The sequence below is a fragment of the Anser anser genome (genome assembly GCF_964211835.1).
Source record: "Anser anser genome assembly, chromosome: Z".
Taxonomy (NCBI): Eukaryota; Metazoa; Chordata; class Aves; order Anseriformes; family Anatidae; genus Anser; species Anser anser.
The window spans coordinates 51,658,123-51,682,373 of NC_139723.1; the positions used below are offsets into that span (position 1 = coordinate 51,658,123).

At 39.7% G+C, this 24,251-nt stretch overlaps 1 protein-coding gene across 1 annotated transcript in view; it reads right to left on the reverse strand.

The window, feature by feature from the left end:
• Window positions 1–4,191: 4,191 nt before the first annotated feature.
• LOC310889532 (uncharacterized protein) overlaps window positions 4,192–24,251 on the reverse strand; it is a 251,945-nt gene continuing 231,885 nt past the window's right edge. Inside the window, exon 4 of the mRNA XM_083817120.1 lies at window positions 4,192–5,870. Within this exon, the coding sequence (XP_083673246.1) occupies window positions 5,846–5,870 (25 nt within the window). The 3' untranslated portion in view covers window positions 4,192–5,845. The remainder of the gene's footprint in view (window positions 5,871–24,251) is intronic.

Here is a 24,251-nt window from a genome sequence, read left to right on the forward strand (position 1 = left end):
TATGCATGTGGAAAATTTCTTTCAGTAAATTTCTATTCAATTTTACAAGATCAGAACTCGATATGTGAGATATACCAATGAAGAAAATTATTAAAGGCCACTAAAATCAATACATTGCTATGATTTTTTGTCACAGTTTCAAGGATCAGGAAATGCATATTACAAAGGCAATGAAGAGTAGCTGAACCATAAAGTCTTTGAAAGAGTGTAACTATTTTCAGTTGTATTTGGAAGATTAATGGCAGGAACAGGGAGATTTCATATATTACATGCAACTACAAAGTCCAAGAAAACAGACCTAAGTATAATTCAGCATAACATAATATAAGATAACATCATATTATAAAGGACCCTGCGAGGCTGGAGCAAGGAGAAATGTATATAGTATATAGGAATATATCAGTAAGAAAACACAAGAATATATCAATGAAACATATCTTCACCAGAAATGTTGTGCTGAAACACATTGTAACAGTGGCCAGTTGAAACTTTAGTTCTGCTAGTTTATCTCAAGGGAGGGTCAGGAGCTTGGACTCTCAAAATTCTGCTAGGGAGGAGAATTCCTGCCACCCAGACCTAAGCACTGAAGAGTGTACATTTGTGAAAACCTGACACTGCAGGGCAACCCCACCAGGCACGCTGCCTCACGTAGGGACCTCTCACCTGTCCCAGAGCAGGTTGCAAAGGGAAATGTGTGGAAAGCAAGGTATCCAAGCTTGATTTTGTGAATTTTCTAAATAAAACATTTATAATTCAAGACAAAATACATTAGTTTTTTTTTTTTTTTTTTCTATAAGGAAATACAGCAGCTTTATCAAGATGTTCCAAAATGTAAAGTTTAAAAAAAGTTTTAAAAAATTTCCTGAAGTCTTTCTAACTACCTTATCAGTGCAATTCTGAGCAGCAGTACACTCAGACATGAACAATTCTGAGCAGCAGTATGCTCACACATGGTGCTGAAGGAAAAGACTCTTACCTAATAGTTTTGGCAAATTTTTCTCCTTTGGCACCACAGAATTTTGTGGGTGCCATTTACTTCATTGTGTCATATAATCTCTAATATGGAAGTTACATGCAAGACATGCCATAACATTTGTGAAATTCATCTCCTACTTTCAATAGGTAAATCCCTTCTTGCATTTTTTGCCCACACATGGTGTTGTAAAACCATAAATAGAAAACAGCACCCACTCTGCTCTTCCTGAAAACTTTAAAAAATTATGACAGATTAAGTGTCATGTATATTTCATTGTTTGTATCAGCTTTGAAGTGCCTTTTATCATTTGAAATATGGAAGTCCTTGCCTTCTGAGGAAAATGTGTATGACCTTCTTTCCCATACCGAATGGGGACTTCCAGTACCTAAAGGGGGCCTACAAAAAGCAGGAGAGGAGCTCTTTATCAGGGAGTGTAGTGATAGGACAAAGAGTAATGGTTTTAAACTAAAAAAAGAGGAGATTTAGATTAGATATTAGGAAGGAATTCATTTTGATGAGGGTGGTGAGGCACTGGAACAGGTTGTCTAGAGAGAAGCTGTGGATGCCCCATCCCTGAAAGTGTTCAAGGCCAGGCTGGATGGTGCTTTGTGCAACCTGGTCTAGTGGGTGGAGTCCTTGCCCATGAAAGGAGTTTGGAATTAGATGATCTTTAAGGTCCCTTCCAACCCAAACCATTCAATGATTCTGTGATTCTTTGACATATTGAGACCAGTTTATATCTGTCACAGAGGAAAATGATATATTCATGTCCCTGGGTAATCCATTCACTACTTTGAAGGTCTAAAGTCCTCCAATGACTTTCACAAATACAGATAATGCTTCTGCATGTTGTGTTTCATGTCCCGTGATTCAGCTTATAGATATGAAAAAAACAACTGTCACTTATATACACATACGGTGATCAGTGCAGCTTACTTTCTCATATTTATATTAGTTCAACCATTAATTTGAGATCACATTTTCTCTTGCAAATTGTGTAATGGAGTTTGATGTGCTTTATTCCATACCAGTTCCATCTACTTTAGTAATCCTTGCTTATCCTGACCTGGAGCTCCACTGGTATGAACATCAAAAAACAGTGACATACAGTATGCTCAGAAACCATATTATAATACAATAGTGTATATCTAATCATCTTCATATAGGCAGAAAAATAAGCAAATATTGTCCTGACAACAGAGAGTTATCCATTTCTTTTCAAAGTGGAATAGAAACTGAGAGTACTTCAACATTCTGCATTTAAATGTAAGTTTTGTGGTTTCCTGAGGTCAAAAATATCTACCTGCTTCTGTAAAAATTGTCTTGCTCTAAAATGTCAGCCTTGTGTAACTGAAAATATTTTTTTTAAAGATATGCTTATTCACTGCATATTAGACAATAACTCAGCTACATAGGTAAAACAATTTTAAAATGGGCATAATGAACCTGAGCAATGCAGTAGGTTTGTGCTTATTACACAGTATAGAGGTTCCACAGACCCAAATGCTAAAAGGCAACTCACCAGGAAGTATGGTATGATTCTGAATCTCACTTGTCATCAGTTAAATGTGAGCCTATAGAAAAATTCTGAAATGGACCCAAAATTTCTGAAACAGCTAGCCTTATGTAGATTTTTTGCTACTGTCACTTTCTCACAAATTCTAGAAAGAAAAAAAAAAAGGTTAGAAAAAAATATATGTAATCACTAGGAGACTCAAATGCTACACGCAGAGTAAGGAGAACATTTAAATAGGTCTGTTCTTGCAGCCTGGGGGATCCACAGGTTTTACTAAGATTGCAAAATTTTAATTAAACATTTGCTTGAAATAGAAGGGATGCTATGACATAACTATAGGAATGTCATAATCCTTGATTTATAATAATTTTACGGAACTGCTAGCAGGAACTGTGGAAAATGCAAAAGCCACAAACGATATGATGATTATACAGGTGTGTAACAGCCACATAGAAAAATACAGTGGTGAATTGAGATTCCCAGTGTTGTCTCTGATCATCTGGGTTGCTTTTTCCTGTGGAGATGGCCTTTCACTGGCAAAGCCAACAGACCACTGGTAAACTGCATGCCTGGGCAATACTTTGCCAACACCTTTGTAGTTTATCCTCATGTCCCCACTCTGAACACTGCATTTTGTTGTAGAACCTCCATCATGAGTCGCTTGCTTAGCCCAGCTGGTCTCGTGATACGTCTGTGTATTGCAACAGACTGTTCTGGAGAAGGCTGTCCTGAAATCCCTGCCAGCTTTCCCAAGTTCCTTGGCACTTCAGAGCTGCTTTCCATATGAACCCTCCTCACTTCCACAGGATGTCCAGATCAGCTCCCCTTGAGTGCAGGATCTGTACAGTGTAGCTCACAGGATCCACTTTCAGGGCTGCTACAGCCAAAACCACAACATCACACCCCTGCACCTCATCATTTCTGCTTCTGGGCAGCAGATCCTCATCACTTAGGTGGACCCACCTCACCCTCAGAATCTGACCCGCAGACTTACTCAAGTTGCTTAAAGAAGACCTTGCCTATTTCTTCATCCAACCAGGTGGCCCATAGTGCACACCCACAACCAGGTCACCTTCACTATGCCTGGGGATGCCACAGAGTTGTATTGAGGCTGCCAGTGAATAGGATGGTTCTCATAAAAGTCAGGCATGCACACACAGTACTCTTTTCTTTATTACTATTATTATTATTTTAAGTGTAACTTCTTTTTGGAACTGCTTTCTGCTTTTAATAAATGTTATTTTAAGGAAGCTCTTCAGTTGTGGATTATCATTGTAATTAATCTGGAGGCAGTGGAAATGTAGAGCTCTTGACACTAACACAGACCAGCTGAGATGATACTGGTTATACAGGGAGACTGCAACCCACATTTTACATGAGACTGGGAAAATTACTGTTCTGTTCAGAGAGGCAGCTGGAAGTGGGACAGTTAACAGAAGTGCATGGAGATAGAGATATGGAAGGAGAGGCAGAAAGAAGCAAAGGCTCATGTTGCTCAGATGTCACAGCAACATGGCTCATCAAATGGCAGAACAGTATGCAAGGGAAGGTGATTCAAAATTCCCTTAAAAAGGTCAAGGTTAGTCCAATTTTAAAACCTTTAATCTTTTTGCCTCCCCTATAATCTTGCCTTGACATCCTGATTGCCCTTCTCCAAAGGGGAGGAATAGTATCTGCAGGCTTGGGGGCTGCAAAAAAAAAAAAAAAAAGTATCAGACTAAAAGGGAGGACGAAACCAGAGAATCATAGCACAGATTCCACTTGTATAGTCATCTAAAATGTTTTTTTTTTTTTTTATCTTTGTTTTTACTAGACTTTCTTTCCCGGAACCAAAGCAAAAATTTGAATGCCTGTTTAAACTGAGCAGAAAGTAATTTCTCTCCATGAAGCAATAAAACCACCATGAGGATTGGGTCTGTGGCCAGATTTGTTCCAGAAAATGTAACACCAGTTGGCCTTCAGGACACCAGAGAAACACCCTGGAAAAATTAGTAAAAGTGGGTTCCAGGAAGAACTAAGGAGCTGATACAGTTAGCCACCACCAAATAAGAAAGAGTTCATGTACAAGAATTTTATAAACATGACATGTTAGAGTCTGGAGTGAAGGCTGGATGGTTCAGTGACCCCAGAACAATACAAGCAGTAGTGTAACCAGATGACACTAGCTTGCCTTCTACCTATCCTTGAGCAAAGCTTTCTTCCCCTAAAATGTTTCCTGTCTTTTCTCAAAAGAAACATTAAAATTACTTTACAATCAATAAAAGAAGAAACAACTAATTTTAGTAAATCTCTGTATTTTCTGTGTGACTGATTGTAACAAGGAACTATTCAATACTACTGGATCCTGCTTGGCCTTCTTTTCCCCTTCTGTACAGGCCAGATTCCAAAATAGTTAAGTATCAAAATATTTCTTTAATACACAAGGTACTTATTTCAAACTGCTTTTTTTTTATATACACATTACATATACGATGATTTCACATATCAATATCATTTGTTTCCTGTAAATGTTTATTTTATGTAAAGAATAGTCTTACTCTAGTTAATAAAATATGAGAGTAGCAGTGGGTAAGGAGTTTAGACGCTTGATTTGAGGAGACAAATCAATAATTGTCTGATAATAATATATATGTTACAGAGGTATTTCATTTCAGAAGAGGACAGAAAATTAGAAAATGGTTATTTTTCTGCTAGTAGTATTTACCTTTTCTGGGAAGAATTATACACAGAAAACCAGTCAAGGGTACTTACTGCATATAATACAGTTGATGTTTACTTCAGTTTACACAGTCTACTACCTGAGATATCACTTCTTTTCTGTCTATTAGTGGGAAATTATTGTGCTGTTCCAGTTATTCATTGATAACTGTAAGAAAATTACTTTTAACTATAACTAATTTAAGATCGTTTGTAGTTGAAAAGTCAAATGAGATATTTTCCTTGAATAAATAAAGAGTAGTGCATGACTGTACAGGAACTTTGGGAGGTTGCACTGAAGTTAGGCTATGAAAGCAAAGCATCACTTACAATATGTTACAGATGAATGTAACAGCAGAGCTACAAGCTATGAGATGTGATTCGTTGTTTTTCTGTAACAGTCCAGAACAATTTAGGCAATTTTTTTTTCTAAAAGTACTTTTAATCATGCAGAATAGCAAGACATCAGTCCATTTGCAATGAAATAACGTAAACACATGTGCATATGTATTCGCCAGTCTGCCTTTACCTTCAGAATATGATTGCCAGAATAATAATAACAAAAACGTCTGCTTAGACATACAGTTGATTTCTCAGCAATTTTGTTCTGTTAGGAACATGTTCAAAGATTTTTTGGGTCAGAACAAAGGTCTTCACTACCTGACAGCCAAAAGCAGATGTCTAGGAAGGAAGATAAACACAGGAAAAAATGTAAGGATGCGTTACCTGAGCATGAGCTTAAACACTACTCAAAACAAATACTGATTATGAGTATTTACTACTATTTTTTTTATCAGTAATTACATTTTCTTTATAAACCCCAGCAACATAACATCAAACAACACACTAAAACACACTAAAAATGTGCTTGAGCAGTAACTTTTCCATATCCAATCTGACCTTTTCAGCTAGACAATGGTCACAGAACTTGGTGGAAAACTCAAATTTTTAACCTTTTAATGAGGGAGCAATAACCAGAATATTTTCCAGTTTGAACACATATACTACAGATGGGACTAGCTCATTTAGTTGGCTTTGAATCAGAATTTCCTGACAGTTTGTATCTGGTATTCTGCTCTCTGCTTCTCTATATTTTTGATTTATTCCTTTGGATGTTGCAGCCCAGAACACTTGTTAAAGTTCCTATGCATGTATATGCATGTAATCATTTACAAATGCAAAAGCTGAAATAAAGACAAAAAAGAACTTGTTCATTTTAAATTAGACATTTAATTAGATGTTTGGCAGTGTCATCCTGTTTTAATATAGTTCCTACGGATGTGGTTTATGAAAGAAATGCATTTTATTTCTCAGCATTATAGAAAAGAGTTGAAAGCTTGTAATCGCCATATATCTTTACTCATAATGGGAAAGCAACTCATAAATAGCAGCAGAAAACCTGTCTATCTAAGAGCTGAGCTATAGCTGAAGTTTTAAGGGAAAACTAGTAAACTGTGTTTTAAGTAGCCTGGGTGTCAAGGAATGTAAACTGTAAAAGAAAACCTCAAGGCCTGACTCTCAGCTGATGTAAATCAGACTAGTTGTTTTACAAACTGGTACAGGATTACACCAGTTGAAGACTGGCTCTCATTCTTGATCCTTAATTACTGGCTGCTCCAAAAGACAAAGTTATATGGGAAACAGGCTTCTTAGGAGACAAACTACAACATTTTTATTAATCACATGAATGCACAAATCAACTGGTCTTTGCTTACATTTAAATGAGAACATCATTATAGAGTGCAAGCAAGAGGTTTACACTTAGCCAAGTCACACCATAACTAATGTGAAATCCACTTTACTACAACACATATATCTTCCTTTCTAAACACGGATGACTAATATCCTTCAGCTTTGAGTGTGGATGGCTGCTTAGCACCAAAGTTCCTCGAGTCTTTTGGGTAGCCCAGGGTACACAGCAACATTGCTCAATTTCAAGTGGCAATGATTTCACTTTCTCTTCTGAACTTCTTTACTGTTTTTGTATGACATACTGACCTACAATATGGCTCAATAAGTTTGGCAACCAATGAAGCCTACTGACCCCTGGGAGTTTAGTCCTTTTTGATGCCAGTACCAATGCCAATTTGTATGCAAAGAACAAACACTGAGAGTCACCTCCAAATTCTACAGGGAAAGCAGTAGCCACGGAAACTCTCCTATTTTTAAGGCTCTACTGCACCCTTCAAGCCTGAGACATAGTGGTTATAAAGTGAGTTGCAGCCAGCTTCAAAAAGAGGTAGCAGGTAGAAAATTTTTTTTGTTATATATATATTTTATTCCAATTAAATGTTTATTTTCAAAAATAAAAATACTTTTCAATAATCGGGAGACTTGCTATCACTTGAAGTATCTTTACTTGTCTCTCAAAATCTGGATATTACAGAGTTTCTCTTCCAATTTTTAAAGAAAATTGAGTTTTACTGAAGATTAATACATTCACAACCCAGCACACCACAGTTCTCTAAATATAAAACAAATGTCAATGTCTTCACGTGAAGATGCTCTCTGCTTTCAGCTGTTGGGAGGATGGGTCAAGTTATGCCTTCTTGACCCCCCCCAAAAATGTTCCACTTACTTCAATGTATGTAACTTTTCACTCCATCTTGGACTGCCTCTCTATCAAACTAATTGGTTGCTGGCCAATTTGCTTAGACTTCAGGGATGCTGACTGATTTCATATCTCATTTTAACGTAATTAAGAACTGCCTGTATACGTGGAAGAAATCCATAACGTGTCATTGAAAATGTTATTTTTTTCTGTCCTTTAAAAATTTTCTGGTTTATATTAGAGAAAGAATCTTAAGTGAAACTTAATCAAATTATTGACTGAGTTCATTCCTTGTTGAATAATTCAGATCCTTCATATTAATTCCATTGAAGCCCACTGGTGTAATGCCTAACAAATTCAGTTAAAATAAATTTTAATATGTTGTATACATACTAATATAAAATACTAATGAAAGCAACAGAAAGGCAATACTGTAAATAAATGAATACTCTAAGAAATTATGTTGCTCCATGCCTTGCATTAATAGATAATTAACAAAAGACCATGCTAATGATACTGTTACTTCCAAGAGGTTATTGACATATCTTTTCCAGTTTCTCAGATCAGAGTTCAAAGAAATTTGTTTTTGTTGTTGTATTATTTTTTTTGTTTGTTTGTTTGGTCAGTTTGTTTTTTAATCGCATGGTTCAGGAAGCTCTGCTAGCCACGTTACTTCCCTCATGGCCCATAGGCCATGATAACCATAGGCTCCTAGGAAATACACATTGTCTGTGGAATTAAAACTGTTTCTCACTAGATTCTTTTGCAAGTATTTCTTCTGTAGTCAGATTAGGTAGATCTGCTCTTGCTGAGTACTGAGCAAGGCAGAAAATATCACCTATACAGAAGGTCAAAAAGGGACAGACTCCTTCATACCAGACTATCTGAAACTAAATATTGTCTGAGCGAATGTATACATATCATTATGTCATTTCTGAGTCATTTTCAGCCCATGTTTAGGATTTCAGATGCTTTTGAATGACTCTAGAATACATTACACAGAGTTTGTTGTATTAGTTTAAAATAGTTAATTTTAGAATATATTCGAAGTGAATTCTGTGTATAGCAGTAGTAATTTAAAATTCCCTGGTTTGATTTATGTAAGATCTGTACAACTGATGCCCTTGTCTAAATTTTGGGAAAATGAAGGAAACTTAGGTAAAAGTAACAATAGCCTCTAAATATTAATATTACAAAAGAGGCCACTAATGAAAGAAATCCATATGTTTCCAACCTGTCCAAAATTTTTCCTGTATTACATAAAAATTATCAGTTTTATGGAACACAAGTGTATCCTTCAGTCTCAGAAAGAGGGAAAACAAGCTCTTAAGTAAAATGCAGGGAGTTTATGAGAAAAAGGGATGTGTCAACAATGAGCTTTTGGAGGATAATATTAAAGAACATGATCAAAACCATTGATAACTCCTCCACTGGAAGGTCAGGAGACTCACAGTGGCTGAAATTTTGATCACGTGTGATGCCACCAGTAGTCGATCTGTAATGTTGTCTCTAACCATCAGCAAGACTAAGGACTGAAGAACTGTGAACATATAATAACCCTCTTAAACCTGAGAAATGGCACCTGAGTGGTCATTTGCCTTGATGTGCTCTAACTTTTCTCCAGAAATCAAAAGGTATTTTCACTAACGTCATCAGAAACATAGATCAAGTTTAACATTGCATAAAATGTAACATGTAGACTTGTATAAGCAATGAGGTAGCTCTAGGTCTGCAGTCTGAACAACTGGGTAGTATTCCTGGCTTGATATGTTTCTTCAAACCATATAATCTCTCTACGCTTCAGTTTCTCTTCTTAAATAATAACAAAATTACCCATTTTGTTTCATAAGAAGCTAAAATATTTTTACGTCAGTTCAAGGATCCTTAGCATAAAAAGCACATGAACTTGAATTCTCATACAGAACACAGAGAATATATTAGGAGAGTAACATGAGTCAAGATGAGCAGTAGACCTGTAAAGGAACTAGAGATATAAGCTATATAAGGTTGAGAGAAATAAATACAGAGTCGATGAGGCCAGCACTGTTCTCTAGAAAGGTGTTTCTGCCCAATGTTTTCTAGCACATTACAGTCTTGTGTATCTTTTCTCATTAGATACTGTGTTCAGCTTTGGACCCCTCAGTACAAGAAGGACATTGAGGCCCTGGAACGTGTCCAAAGAAGGGCTACGAAGCTGGTGAAGAGCCTGGAACACAAGTTCTATGAAGAGTGGATGAGAGAACTCGGGTTCTTTAGTCTGGAGAAGAGGAGGTTCAGGGGAGACCTTATTGCTCTCTACAGCTACCTGATAGGAAGGTGTGGGGAGCTGGGGGTTGGCCTCTTCTCGCAGATAACTAGTGATAGGACTAGATGGAATGGCCTCAAGTTGTGTAAGGGGAGGTTCAGGTTGGAAAATAGGACAACTTTCCTAGAAAGAGTAGTCAGGCATTGGAATGGGTTGCCCAGGGGGGTGGTAGAGTCACCGTTCCTGGGGGTGTTTAAGAAAAGGTTGGATGTGGTGCTTAGGGACATGGTTTAGTGGCATTAGGGGGATATTGGCTTTAGGGGGATGGTTGGACCAGATGATCTTATAGGTCTTTTCCAACCCTAGTAATTCTATGATTCTATGATTCTATATCCTCTCTACAGTTGCCTACAATTACAGGGGAAGAGCCTGATAACTCCGAAGATTATTCTGGACCTGGTTCCAAATATGCACTAATTCTGTGTTTTGAATGTACCAGATAAGGAAAAAAAAATCTGTTCTGCATCTACATTGGCTGGCCTTAAGGAAAGCATTCAACCATGACATGTATGCCGTAAGAGCTGGAACAGTTATTTCTGTTGAATCATATAATGTTTAACAGATATTCCCTTGCTTATGGGGTTATTCCTGACTTCCTTACTTGTTTAAAATGTATGGATTCTAGTTACTAGTATGAGGAAAATGAATAATCAGGAAGGTAAAGAAAAACCAGTTGTAACAGCAAAGCAGGTGTAGATCTTTACATGCCCTTGAGTGTTTGATTAGAAATGTGATTGCTTTTATTTGAAGCGTGTGAACGAAGTCCCATTATGACCAGGATCCTTCAGCAGTTTTGTAAAGTATAAAAAGATTTGAGTGTGTGTGCATAGAGGTGTTCTGCATACATATATGTGGGGGAAAACTTGAGTTTAGATACTTTCTAACACCTTACATGTAAATCTATGCAAACTTATGAATTTTGTGATTTTATTTTGGAGATTTTTTTTTTCCTTTCTACACTAAGATACCTATCTTACTAGGCATAATTTTCTCTTTTTAAAATGAAAAATGTGTACTTTTTATGCTTGCTTAGTTCCTGTCTTGAGAATCAAATCAACCTTATCATGTAATAAGAACCAATCTGTCACAGACTTCCAGAAGGCAGAGAGACTCGTCTAGTGTCGCAAGGACTGAACACTTTTTAAGTTCAGTGGCTTACCACACTACCTCTGAAATGACAGAAAAACTGTATCTCCCAAATACGATAGAAGTGTGATTGATTTTATGCTGGTAAAGGTGTGCCCACAGGGTACTCATAAATACACTAAATAGGTCACATATGTAAGGAATAACATTGGTTTCTTTAAATCCTGGGGGAAAGGGAGGGAGAGGTTATATTTTACATATGTATACCATTGCTATACAGTTTCATTTGGTCTCAGATGCTAATATATTGTGCTTACATGAATGCCTAAAATGTAACATCCAAAAATGTATGAATATTAAAAACAAACAACAACAACAAATTTATTTGAAAGCTTAGATATAAGTACCGTAGTTATATTTCTTTTACATATACTTAAATGATGTGATATCACTGCTTCAGCAAAAATGATACATTTAGATATTTCAAAGTTAAGTTTGTGTATGTGATTCTTCTAACCTCTATTACAGCATGACATCCAAGGATAATCAGAGTGTCTGACATATGTAGAACTGTTGATCATTTTAGCAAATTCTTGTGTAGTTCTACTCCTTTTTTATTATTATTGATATTTTAAGAAGATAGTAACCTTTAGTTTTCTTAAAATAATTTACAACGTAGAGGTAAACTATACAAAGAAATTTATGCCACAGAAGTCAGAAGGAGGTATGCCTTCACATTTTAGCCATTTGTTTTTAATGGTATCTTGGTCTATACCTGTCATGACCTGGATGCTTTCTCTTAAGTGCATAAGGTCTGCATAAGGTGCAGCAAGGTGCTGAAGGTGAGATCCTCAGCTGGAGTAAATCAGTAAGTCCCACTGACTTATTAAAATTATGCAAGTTAATACTGCTGAAGATCTGTCCTCTTATCTTTTGATTCTCAGAGAAAATTAAGCACAACTTCTGCTCCATGTAATTATATCAAAAGAATACTGTGTTAGAAGAACTGGTTAAAATAAAGAATAATTTGCTGTAGTTTGTTCTGTGTGTATGTTTCTGAAGGCAAATGTTGACTCTAACTGGACTGGTAAGCAATTTTACCACTTATTCAACCTCCTTGGACTACAGCAGATTTGGGAAAGTCCAAAGAAAAATATATGGGGTAAGATATAGAACAGATTTACGTTAAGTCTATGTAAATTCATACAATGTGAACTTTCTTTTGAAACCACCTTCACATGACAGTATTTCATATTTTCCATGATGTAATATATTTTGGATGAATAATACTGAACCTGGAAAAGGTTCAGAAAGAGACTAAGGGAGAAAGCTGACTGACAAAACTTCAGGGAATTGCTTGAGCTATTTACAAAATCTGAAACTCAAATCTCCCAGTACACACAGCTCTAGTGAATCCCAGATTTTCCAATGTTAATGTTCAGTCAGCTCTTTATACCTTAGACTAGCATACAGAAGAATCACAGAGAGTATATTCAGCATTGCAACTCTTCAGTTTCCTTTTATATTTTTCTTCTATTGTAGAGTTTTTTGTTTGTTTATTTGTTTTTTATAATGAGCATAATTGGAAGTATTTTGGCAAAGAAACTGATTAAGTGTTCCATTTAATAGTATCATGGCAAAGAATGTTTTCTTCAAAACAAGGCTGTTGCTTCATTTCTGACCAAAGGAATTTTGTCAGATTTTTATTTTTATTTTTATTTTATTTTTATTTTTTAGTTTTACTTTAAGTTTTATTTGTACATGTACAACCTGTTTTGAATCAAATAATATCAAATTAAATAATGTAATTAATGTGAAATGGGGTAGCTTCTGTGAGGAGTCCAGAAGCTTCCCCATGTTAAATCAGAGACCATTTCAGGTGGCTCTAGAGGGACCTGCTGCTGGCCAGAGCTGAGCTAGTGAATGACACTGGCTGGGCCTCTGTGAGAGCAAATTTAAGAAAGGGGAAAAAAACTGCTGGGAGAAAGGAGTGAGAAACAGCCCTGCATGAGGTACTTCAGATGCCAGAGCAGTTCTGCAGCCTGTGGAGAGGCCCCTGGTGGAGCAGGCTGTCCCCCTGCAGCCCATGGGTCCCACACGGAGCAGATCTCCACGCTGCAGCCCGTGGAGGAGCCCCCGGTGGAGCAGGTGGAGGTGGCCTGGAGGAGGCTGCGGCCCATGGAGAGCCCCCGCAGGAGCAGGCCCCGGGCCGGAGCTGCAGCCCGTGGAGAGGAGCCCACGCAGGAGCAGGGGTCTGGGGGGAGCTGCTACCCATGGGGGACCCATGCTGGAGCAGTTTGCTCCTGGGGGATGGACCCCGTCGTACGGAGCCGTGCGGGAGCAGTTCCTGAAGAGCTGCTGCCTGTGGGCAGCCCCCGCAGGCTCAGTTCGGGCAGGACGGCATCCCGTGGGAGGGACCCCACGGGGAGCAGGGGCAGAGAGGGACCGTGAGGGAGTGGTGGAGATGAAGCATTAGGGACTGAGCACAGCCCCCATTCCCCGTTCCCCTGTGCCACTCAGGGGGAGGACATATAAGTGGGTAGATGGGAGGGAGGTGTTTTTAGTTTGCTTTTAGTTTCTCACTGCTCTAGTTTATTAGTGATAGGCAATAAATTTTATTAATCTTTCTATGCTGAGTCTGTTTTGCCCATGACGATAATTGCTGAGTGATTTTCCTGTCCTTATCTCAACCCTTGAGCTCTTTTCATCATATTTTCTCCCTCTTTTACTTTGAGGAGGGGGATTGAGAGAGTAGTTGTGTTCAGCTGCCCGTCTGGGTAAAACCACCACAACACTGAGGTCAGTCTTTTGGCCATAAATATTGTTAGAGCTAAAGTCATCTAACCTGCACTCTTCCAGTTTTATCATCCCTTATTTGCCTGCAACTACTGACACAGTAATCACACCATCTTAAATTCAGTTTCCTTTGAAACCAATTTCTGCCTCCACAGAGGAAGAAACGAAACAAAGACCAAGGTGATCTTGAGCTTGAGATACTTAAATCGACACCCATCTATCATGTGTATTTACATTCTTGTATGTTGAAACAGTGGAATACAGCTAGTGTCAGAGCACATAGGTCAATTTTAAGTTGCAGTCACAAAAATGTGGAAAAAAATACAGAAGGATCCAACTCCAGGTCAAGAGGCTATCTTTTGGCATTGAAATTGAAAACTATTAGCTTTGTACCAAATACATAGCTGCTTGTCAAAGTGTTATAATAGAGTTAGTTATTAGCGGCAATGCTGTAGATTGTCCCAGAAGTGATGGTTTAATCTAATTTTACCATCAGGGGCTAATAAACTCTCTGTAACAGTTGAACTATAGGATAGTTGAAAAACTTCTCCTGTGCAGCTGAAGATGGCTGTGTCCATGTGTGCTAACCTGGCACATCAAACACTGTACATAATTGAAAAAGGCAACCAAAATCATCTGGAAGTGTTGAGCCAATAGCTCCTGAGAAACTTGTGCCTTGACACCAGCTCTGTCAAGTAAGAGGCAACTGGGTTTTCTTGTTCACTAGATCTTGACACCAGCTGAATAAAACGAAGTTACTGAGCCAGTAATCCTACAAAGAGAGGCTTTGGCATAGAAATCAAAGTGACACATTGGTAATGCTGAGGCAGTACCACTGCAGAACTCTGGACCCACACAAAAAAACAGGCTGCCTGAGCAGACAAAGCAGTGATCTCCCCCCAGCACACACACAGGATAATGCACAAAGAAAGGAAGAAAACTGAAAAAGACAGAATTACTCTGATAGCATTTCACTAAACTCAATTTTGGGACAGGAACCCCTATAGCAGTCTGGCCGTTGACACCAAAGTAGCATACCAGTGCAAAGCCAGTTCCCATGCTAATACGACCTGTCCCTTGACATCAATCCACTAAAAAAGAGGCTCTGATGATCCAGTGAGTGAAAGAGGTCATGACATCAGCCCAGTTAGGAATTACTTAGCCAAAACTTTGTAAAGAAGAGTCTGTGCCTTGGTGTCAAACAAGTAAGACAGAGACGTTGGCTCTGAAACATTAAATCTTGGACATTGACCCCAGACAAGCAAGACAGAGTTTCTGAGCCAAAAATTTCAAAGAGGTTTATGCTTTAGCATTATCACAGCAAGGTAGCTGTGATTTACAGAATAACCACACAAAAAGCCTGTAGCTTGGCATTAGCCCAGCAATTGAGAATTGCTAAGTCAATGAGCTCACAGAGGCCTGTTTTCTGTCCAGACAGGAATACTCAGCAGTAGCAATGCGAAAAAAATGGAGAGCAAAGCTCTTCATCCAGCCTCTAACACTGGGGGCAGTCTAGTGTTTTGTTTTGTTTTTTAAACTCTTCCATCACTCCACTGACTACTCAAATAAAGATTCATGAAGATTCAAGGTAGAAGAATCTCAGATGGGAACAGAAGAAGAAGCAGGAGCTTGACTGAAGGTTTATCCAAACTTCAGAGCCTTTTACTAGGAAACATCCCTATTTAATGGAAAGCTTATCCAGAGTGGAAATCCTCTAATTCTGATCTTTCATGGGAAATTTTCCTTTTCATATTTCCACTTGCCTCCAGCTCTGTCTTCCCTGCTGGGTAAAAAAGGAGAGCCTGTCATTAGCCTGAATTAGCTGGAAGAGGGTGACTTTGTCAGTTTTCTGTCTTCATTCACAATAGTGTAGTAAATTGCTGACAGATGTGAGGGTGGTGTATCCACAAACAAATCACAAATATTTCTCTGCTCCACTCCCCATTCTCCAACTGTGCAAAGAGACATGCATACATGTATGCACACATGTATGCACATGCATTTTTAGATGTACTTGCCCCTTCTTCATCTTTATACTATGAATCATGAGTCACACAACATGATGCAGTGCATTACAGCATCTTACTCAAAGTAGAATTAGTGGAGTGCTCCTTCTCTGTTTGGTTAATTCATACTCCAGAAACTGTGTAACACTCATTTTCTGATTCTGAAACAATCTGTACATTCATTGAACCTACTTCTACATAGAGGTTTTCTGGCTTTTAAACCCAATAAAATAATAAAATAGCTGACTTCTTAGTGGCAGAAGTGATGATCAGTTTGCCTATCAAAGTCAAAAAGTTATAAGTTTAGTATGTAGCTGCTGTTATCTGTTAACTTCTACCATGTCAAATTTGAAACAGGACATGACCTATTCTCATTTTAAGAACATGAATTTATTTGTAACTAAAGCTACATTTCAAAGATTTTTTAGTATAATATTTTGTTTTACATTTCAACAATTTATTATAAACAAAACAAGCTGAAAAAAATGTTTGGGAATTGTCAGTGTCATTGACAGCTTCATTGTCATTGACTAGAAAAGTGAATTGGTGCTGGTCATTTTCATGGTGCTACTGGGCCAGTGGCTGGTAAAAAAATGAGATAAGTACGAATAATTAGTACATCATATATTTTGATCACCTCAAGATTGCACTTTCTTTGCCTCCAACTTGTAGGAAATAATATTTAGTACTAATTCCCCAAAGAGTTATTAAGTCCACGTCTAAGAAAACATATACTGTCTTAAACAGAAAATGTATTTTTATACTCCAGATCCATCAGTGGGGAGACCTTTGCTGACTTAACTGACTTCAAACCAAATATCACCCAGTGAATGTTCTTGAAGACAGCTGCAGTTCAATACATACAATCATAGAATGGCTCAGTTTGGAAGGGACCTTAAAGATAATCTATTTCCAACCCACCTGCCATAGGCAGGAACACCACCCACTAGATCAGGTTGCCCAGGGCCTCATCTAACCTGATCTTGAACGCCTCCAAGGATGGGGCATCCGCAGTCTCTCTGGCCAACTTCTTCCAGTGCCTCACCACCCTCTGAGTGAAAAATTTCTTCGTAACCTCTAATCCAAACCTACCCCCTTTTAGTTTAAAACCATTCTTCCTTGTCCTGTCATTATCTGATTGAGCAAAGAGTCACTCTCCATCTTTTTTTAAGTCCCCTTTAAGTACTGAAAGCTGCAATGAGGTCACTCAGGAACCTTCTCTTCTGTAGGCTGAACATCCCCAGCTCTCTTGTAGGAGAGGTGCTCCAGTCCTCTGATCATCTTCATGGCCCTCTTCTGGACCCACTCAGACAGATCAATATTCTTCTTGTGCTGTGGGCCCCAGACCTGGACGGAGCACTCCAACTGGGGCCTCACAAGGGCAGAGCAGAGGGGCACAATCCCCTCCCTCCACCTGCTGGCCACTCCTCTGTTGATGCAGCCCAGGACGCAGTTGGCCTTCTGGGTTGCAAACATGCAGTGCTGGCTCATGTCAAGCTTTTCATCCACCAGAACCCCCAAGTCCTTCTCCACAGGGCTGCTTTCAATGAGTTCTTCTCCCAGTCTGTCCTCCAACCCAGGTGGAGCACCTTGCACTTAGACTTGTTGAACCTCATTAAGTTCTCATGGGCCCAATTTTCAAGCTTGTCCAGATCCCTTTGGATGGCATCCCTTCCTCCTGTTTTATCACCTGCACCAGTCTGCTTGATGTTGTCTGTCTGAAAATTTTCTGAGGGTGCACTCAATCCCACTCTTTGTGTCGTTGATAAAGATATTAAACAGTACCGGTCCCAGGACAGGCCCCTGAGGTACACCACTTGTCACCGGCCTCCACCTGGACATAGAGCCATTGACCACCACCCTTGGGTGCAACCTTCAGGCCAACTCCTTATCCACAGAATGGTCCACCCTTCAAATCCCTTTCTCTCCAGTTTGGAGATCAGGATATCATGTGGGACTCTGTCAAAAACCTTAGAGAAGTCCAGGTAGATGACATTGGTCAGTCTTCCCTTGTCAACTGATTCAGTCATTCCATTGTAGAAAGCCACCAGATTGGTCAGGCATGATTTACCCTTGGTGAAGCCATCCGGGCTGTCTCAGATCTCCTCTTTGTCTTGCTTATACCTTTACATTGTTTCCAGGAGTATCTGTTCCATGATCTTGTCAGGCACAGAGGTGAGGTTCACTGCTCTGTAGTTCCCTGGGTCCTCCTTTCTTCCCTTTTTAAAAATGGGAGTTTCCCTTTTTCCAGTCACCAGGGACTTTGCCTGACTGCCAGGACTTTTCAAATATGATGGAGAGAGGCTTGCAACTACATCAGCCAATTCGTTCAGGACCCCAGGATGCATGTCATCAGGCCCCATAGATTTGTACTTGTTTAGGTTCATCAGGTGGGCTTGAACCTGATCTTCACTTACAGTGAGTGTGACTTTGCTGCCCCAGCCTCCATCTACAGGTTCAGGGAAATGAAAGACTTAGGGAGCCTGTCTGGCAGTGAAGACTGAGGCAAAGAAGTTGTGGAGCACCTCAGCCTTCTCCATGTCTGTCGTTACCAGTACTTGGCCTTTCTTTCTTCCAACTCCCCTGTCATGGTCAAGTTGCTCAAAGCTCTATCCAATGTCTCTGAGGGAAGCACAGTAGAACCCAACAGAGGGTATACTGCATCAAAACTTTCTTACGGATGCTGCAAGGCCAACAGAAAAATAATTCTTCATGTTCAGAAATAGGTCTGAAAGGCAGGAACTCGGTGAATGGTTTCTTTAGCCTTCTGTCTAACACTTATTCATTCTAAATTTGTTCATTGTTCTTACAGCAGAGCTAAGAAGTACAGTTCCTAAGAATAACTATACAACATATTTACCATGATGATAATAAATTCCAGTGTCTCCTGCCAAAACTTACAAGAGGAGGTAACTACAGGAAGGAGAACTGAAGCAGTACTGAAATGATGATAAAACTACTTTTCCAAGCAAAGGGAACCATCCAACATATTTGTATCTGATGGATTAGTGATGATTTCTTTCAGTATGATATTGCACTGTTTTATTTTAGGTTCATGTCACTTAGTCCCAGAACTAGTCCTTGCAATAAGATTGATTCAGATTCCCCATGTCCATATGAGGTTGGTCTCCATGGAGTTACCACCCTGAAGGTCTGTCACCTCAGTAAGAATAGTGCACTATATTGATGTAGTATTTTATGAAACTAGACTGATTTGTACGTCATCAGAGAATATGGGTTCCTTTATTTCAGCAGAGGAGTATGCACATTTGTGGGAGAGAGGAAGATGGGGGAGACCCAGCTGAAAATATTAAGGTCAAAGGTAAATGAAGTGACAGACATTCCCAAATCGTTAAGACAAAATCCTTGCCACTGTTTTCTTAGCACTCCTCTCATGCCATGTGTTGCTGGTTAGCAGCTCTAAATGTGGCAAGCATCAGAAAAAGAGAAATGTCAGCCAAGTTTTGCTTAGTGATAATGTCAAAACGAGAGCCAAGATGACATTCTCAGAACCTAGGAACCCTTTTTTTTTTGGTGTGTGTGTCTGTTGTTCTTGTTGTTTTTGCTCTGTTTGCTTATTTTAAAATGTAATTAACAGTGTTCTGCTAGCTGCAAGAATTGCAGCTGGTGATTAGAAAAGTTATTCTTCCTTAAAGGACTGACAGCACTATTTCCTTTACATTTTTTAGGATATTCTCAAATATCCTGAAGTTCTTCAATAAAGAAGTTGTTATACATAAAGGATGGTATTATGTCCCTCATCATGTTTTCATACTAAAAAATGGAGCAAAATTGATCCTGCAAGAAACTTATTTGCTTGAAAAAGATTATTCAACACCTATTAATTTCATTAAGTTGACTAGTAGTCTGATGTTGCTTTTAGAGAATTGAAATGATTCTATGATTCTATGATTCTATGATTAATTCTGTTAAAACTTTAACTAGGGAAACATCATGTCCTTTGCATAATACAAGGTAAGACTCCTCAAATTAGCAAAAAAATTAAGTTAAAGAAAAAAAAAAATAGAGCAAGAAGGACTCACACAAGGAGAAAGAGTTTAAAACATTTCGTGTCTATTAATTTTTTTAATTGTATTGAATTTTTTTATATAAATTGCTTATATATATATTATACATATATGTATATAAATTGTTTATATATGTTTATGTATGAAAAATACATCACAGGTCTGCTGAACTTGATATAGGGAAACACATTCTAATTCTAAACAGTCCCCTCTTCATCAGAGAGTGTAGAGACAGGACAAGGAGTAATGGTATTAAACTAAAAGAGGATAGGTTTGGATTAGAGGTTAGGAGGAAATTCTTCACTCAGAAGGTGGTGAGGCACTGAAATAGGTTGCCCAGAGAAGCTGTGGTTGCCCCATCCCTGGATGTGTTCAATGCCAGGTTGGATGGGACTTTGAGCAACCTGGTCTGGAGGGAGGTGCCCCTGCCACCCCCTGCAGGGGGTTTGGAACTGGATGACTCTTAAAGTCCCTTCCTGCCCAAACCATACTATTATTCTATAATTCTAATCTCCATTCTAAACTGTTCCACTTGATCTTAACTCTGTAATAGATACATACGGTCCAAGAATGTATGGACTGAAGACATTTATACATTTTCATAAATGTGAAGCTAAACTGATCCCACTGAAACATTGATTCAGCAGTGCTATAAAGTACCCTTTTGTTCTACAGAATACATTGACTAAAGAAAATTACTGGCCCTCAGAAGCATTTTTTGCTCTTGGATCTCATCTTCTATCCATTCAAACTAGTGAAACAGTTGCCATTTATTACAGTACTATAAACGCTCTACATGTGCTCTAGATTTTTCTCCCTCCTATTTTTATACAGATTCTGTTTTCTTTTCTGTGTGAGTAGAAAAAAAGAGATTCAGGCTTGTAATAAATAAAGGAGACTTCTGCAAAACAAAACAAAACATGAAACACTTAAATATATTTGTGTTTGACTCCTTTTTTTAAACAAAATAACTCAGAAATAGAAATAAATCAAATCTGTTTTAGTCAAGGGACAATGGGGTGAGTGAAGTTAGAAAAATTCAGATTTGGTCTGGATTTTGCATGCAGATCTCATTCCAGTCCTCCACCCCTCAGATGGAATTTAGATTTCCAAATAGATACTAATCTTTAAAAGAATTGGGGACGGGGAGAGTGTATTTGAAGTGGTGCATAGCAGTGGTTTGGCAAATAGAATTTTTCTTATTTCTAAGTTCAAGGTGACTCTTTTTGTTATTTAGTTTTCCAGCATTCATGTGCCTTTAACCACTGGCCCTTCTTTACACCCAGAAAACATTCTCATGGCCACAACACATCATGTGGCTTTTTAAAAGTGGCTTCTATCAGCTCTCAAGTCTTGGCAGCAAAAGCTGCTGAATGTTGGTCTTGTCAATACCCCGGCCACTCCTGTGGTGAAGAACCTACCTCTTTGATACCTGGCAATGGTGAAGAAAGCCAAGAGCTGACTATCTGGAATTAGCCACATTAGGATTTGGGGAAGGGGAAGGGGAAGGGGAAGGGGAAGGGGAAGGGGAAGGGGAAGGGGAAGGGGAAGGGGAAGGGGAAGGGGAAGGGGAAGGGGAAGGGGAAGGGGAAGGGGAAGGGGAAGGGGAAGGGGAAGGGGAAGGGGAAGGGGAAGGGGAAGGGGAAGGGGGAGGGGAAGGGGGAGGGGAAGGGGGAGGGGAAGGGGGAGGGGGAGGGGGAGGGGGAGGGGGAGGGGGAGGGGAAGGGGGAGGGGAAGGGAGAGGGGAAGGGGAAGGGGAAGGGGAAGGGGAAGGGGAAGGGAAGGGGAAGAGGAAGGGGAAGGGGAAGGGGAAGGGGAAGGGGAAGGGGAAGGGGAAGGGGAAGGGGAAGGGGAAGGGGAAGGGGAAGGGGAAGGGGAAGGGGAAGGGGAAGGGGAAGGGGAAGGGGAAGGGGAAGGGGAAGGGGAAGGGGAAGGGGAAGGGGAAGGGGAAGGGGAGGGGAGAGGAGGGGAGGGGAGAGGAGGGGAGGGAGGGGAGGGGAGGGACGGGAAGGGACGGGACGGGAAGGGACGGGAAGGGACGGGAAGGGAAGGGAAGGGAAGGGAAGGGAAGGGAAGGGAAGGGAAGGGAAGGGAAGGGAAGGGAAGGGAAGGGAAGGGAAGGGAAGGGAAGGGAAGGGAAGGGAAGGGAAGGGAAGGGAAGGGAAGGGAAGGGAAGGGAAGGGAAGGGAAGGGAAGGGAAGGGAAGGGAAGGGAAGGGAAGGGAAGGGAAGGGGCGGGGAGGGGCGGGGAGGGGAGGGGAGGGGAGGGGAGGGGAGGGGAGGGGAGGGGAGGGGAGGGAAGGGAAGGGAAGGGAAGGGAAGGGAAGGGAAGGGAAGGGAAGGGAAGGGAAGGGAAGGGAAGGGAAGGGAAGGGAAGGGAAGGGAAGGGAAGGGAAGGGAAGGGAAGGGAAGGGAAGGGAAGGGAAGGGAAGGGAAGGGAAGGGAAGGGAAGGGAAGGGAAGGGAAGGGAAGGGAAGGGAAGGGAAGGGAAGGGAAGGGAAGGGAAGGGAAGGGAAGGGAAGGGAAGGGAAGGGAAGGGAAGGGAAGGGAAGGGAAGGGAAGGGAAGGGAAGGGAAGGGAAGGGAAGGGAAAAATGCACATTTTATTAAACCCCAATAAAATAAGCCACAGTTCATTAACATATATAATATGTAATTGATAGCTGAGGGAAGAGAGTCTGCAATAACAGCATCATTCCAATTTGCTAGAACACCACACAGCTCTTACAAAACTGATGAGGTCAGCTCCAAAGAGAACAGGTGGCTTAAAACCACCCAAAAATCTTATTCCTCTTCTGTACTGAAAGGGAAAAATACCTCAAAGAACTGGACAATATATGGAAGGCATGTGAGCACTCCTATCTGTCAAAAGGAGGTGAAACCTTTTCTCTGTTTCAGTCACTACAAAGTAGTGAGGTTATAGAAGTAGGGGGAAAAGTAATTTCTCTCCCACCCTGTTATCTTTATTATAAAATTTCACCCTTTCTATCTCTATTGCAAAGTCCTGTAAAATCATCTTCAAGACCCTTTTTTAGGGAAGTTAAGCTACCAAGCTGGAGGTGCTGACAGCATTACCCCAGATATTTGACATGTGCTAAGGCTGCAGAGATGATGCTCTCCCACCCTGATGTACTCCATAGAAGACCAGTGAACAGCAAATTATCAATCATCTTATAAGCACTACAGTTGTCATGATAGCAAAGTAGCAAAGTTGAAGCAGAGAGAGGGAGAGGCTGAAGATCCATCTCTGAAAGGTGTTCTTACTCATCCCCAGAATAAAAATATTTAAAACATAAAGTTCTTTACAATTTGCTTCATACAGGTTCATGCTGTACCTCTTTATAATATGTTATATTTGCAAAAGATATGCTTTAATACAGGTGGAAAATAGTAAATGTATTAGGTAATAATTCAAATGATATTATAGAAAATAAATCTTGAATTTTGTTTTCATGACTGATTTCCATAGGATACAATGTTCTAAAGATCAATCCCTGCTCCTGTAGATATCTGATCGGGCAACTTCTATTATTCCCAAAGTATGGCAGGACATGAGTTTCAATATTACAACTGCTTAAAATAGAAAGCAAATCTTTATAACAATTTACAATATCATGCAAAACAATCTTTTTGACTTCATACACAGATTCTGAGGAAGAGATAAATAGTTATTCCCACTGCACCCCTGTGACATATACTTCTTATCTCTGATTTGATTGTTATATCCTTGGTTTCACTTGATTCTCCTTCTTTTATGGAGCAAAAGATAAAATTAGATAGAGACCTGAAATTTGTCCCTCAGGAGAATCTGTGCTGGAAAACAGCGGAATGATAAATACTATAAGTGTGATCTCTCCCTGTGCATCTGCTGGTATGACAAAATGGTAGTGAGTGTGATTACATGTACAGGAGGTTGCACTTGTTTTGACTGAATAAACCTGCACTGAACTCCTTTCTTAAGGAAGTGGTTGAACAGTGAATTCTCATCTGACGTTCTCCCTACGCTTATGTCATCCTAAAAACTTATTTCATCATAAAAACCAGAACACGTTAGATGATTGGAATCTCCTGTACAAAATGAAACAGAAAGGTAATATTCTGAAGCATAGGATCCAGGTACAGGCTTAGGTGTAGCAGCTCTAAGAAATCTCATTGCGTGTGAAGCCACCAGACACTATCCATTCAAATGGAAAAGTTCAATGTACCTCGAGCATCAGGTAAAGCATCAGGAAAAAAGAGGATATAGTATCACACTCCGTAAACATCAATAACAATGAAATGCATCATAGGGA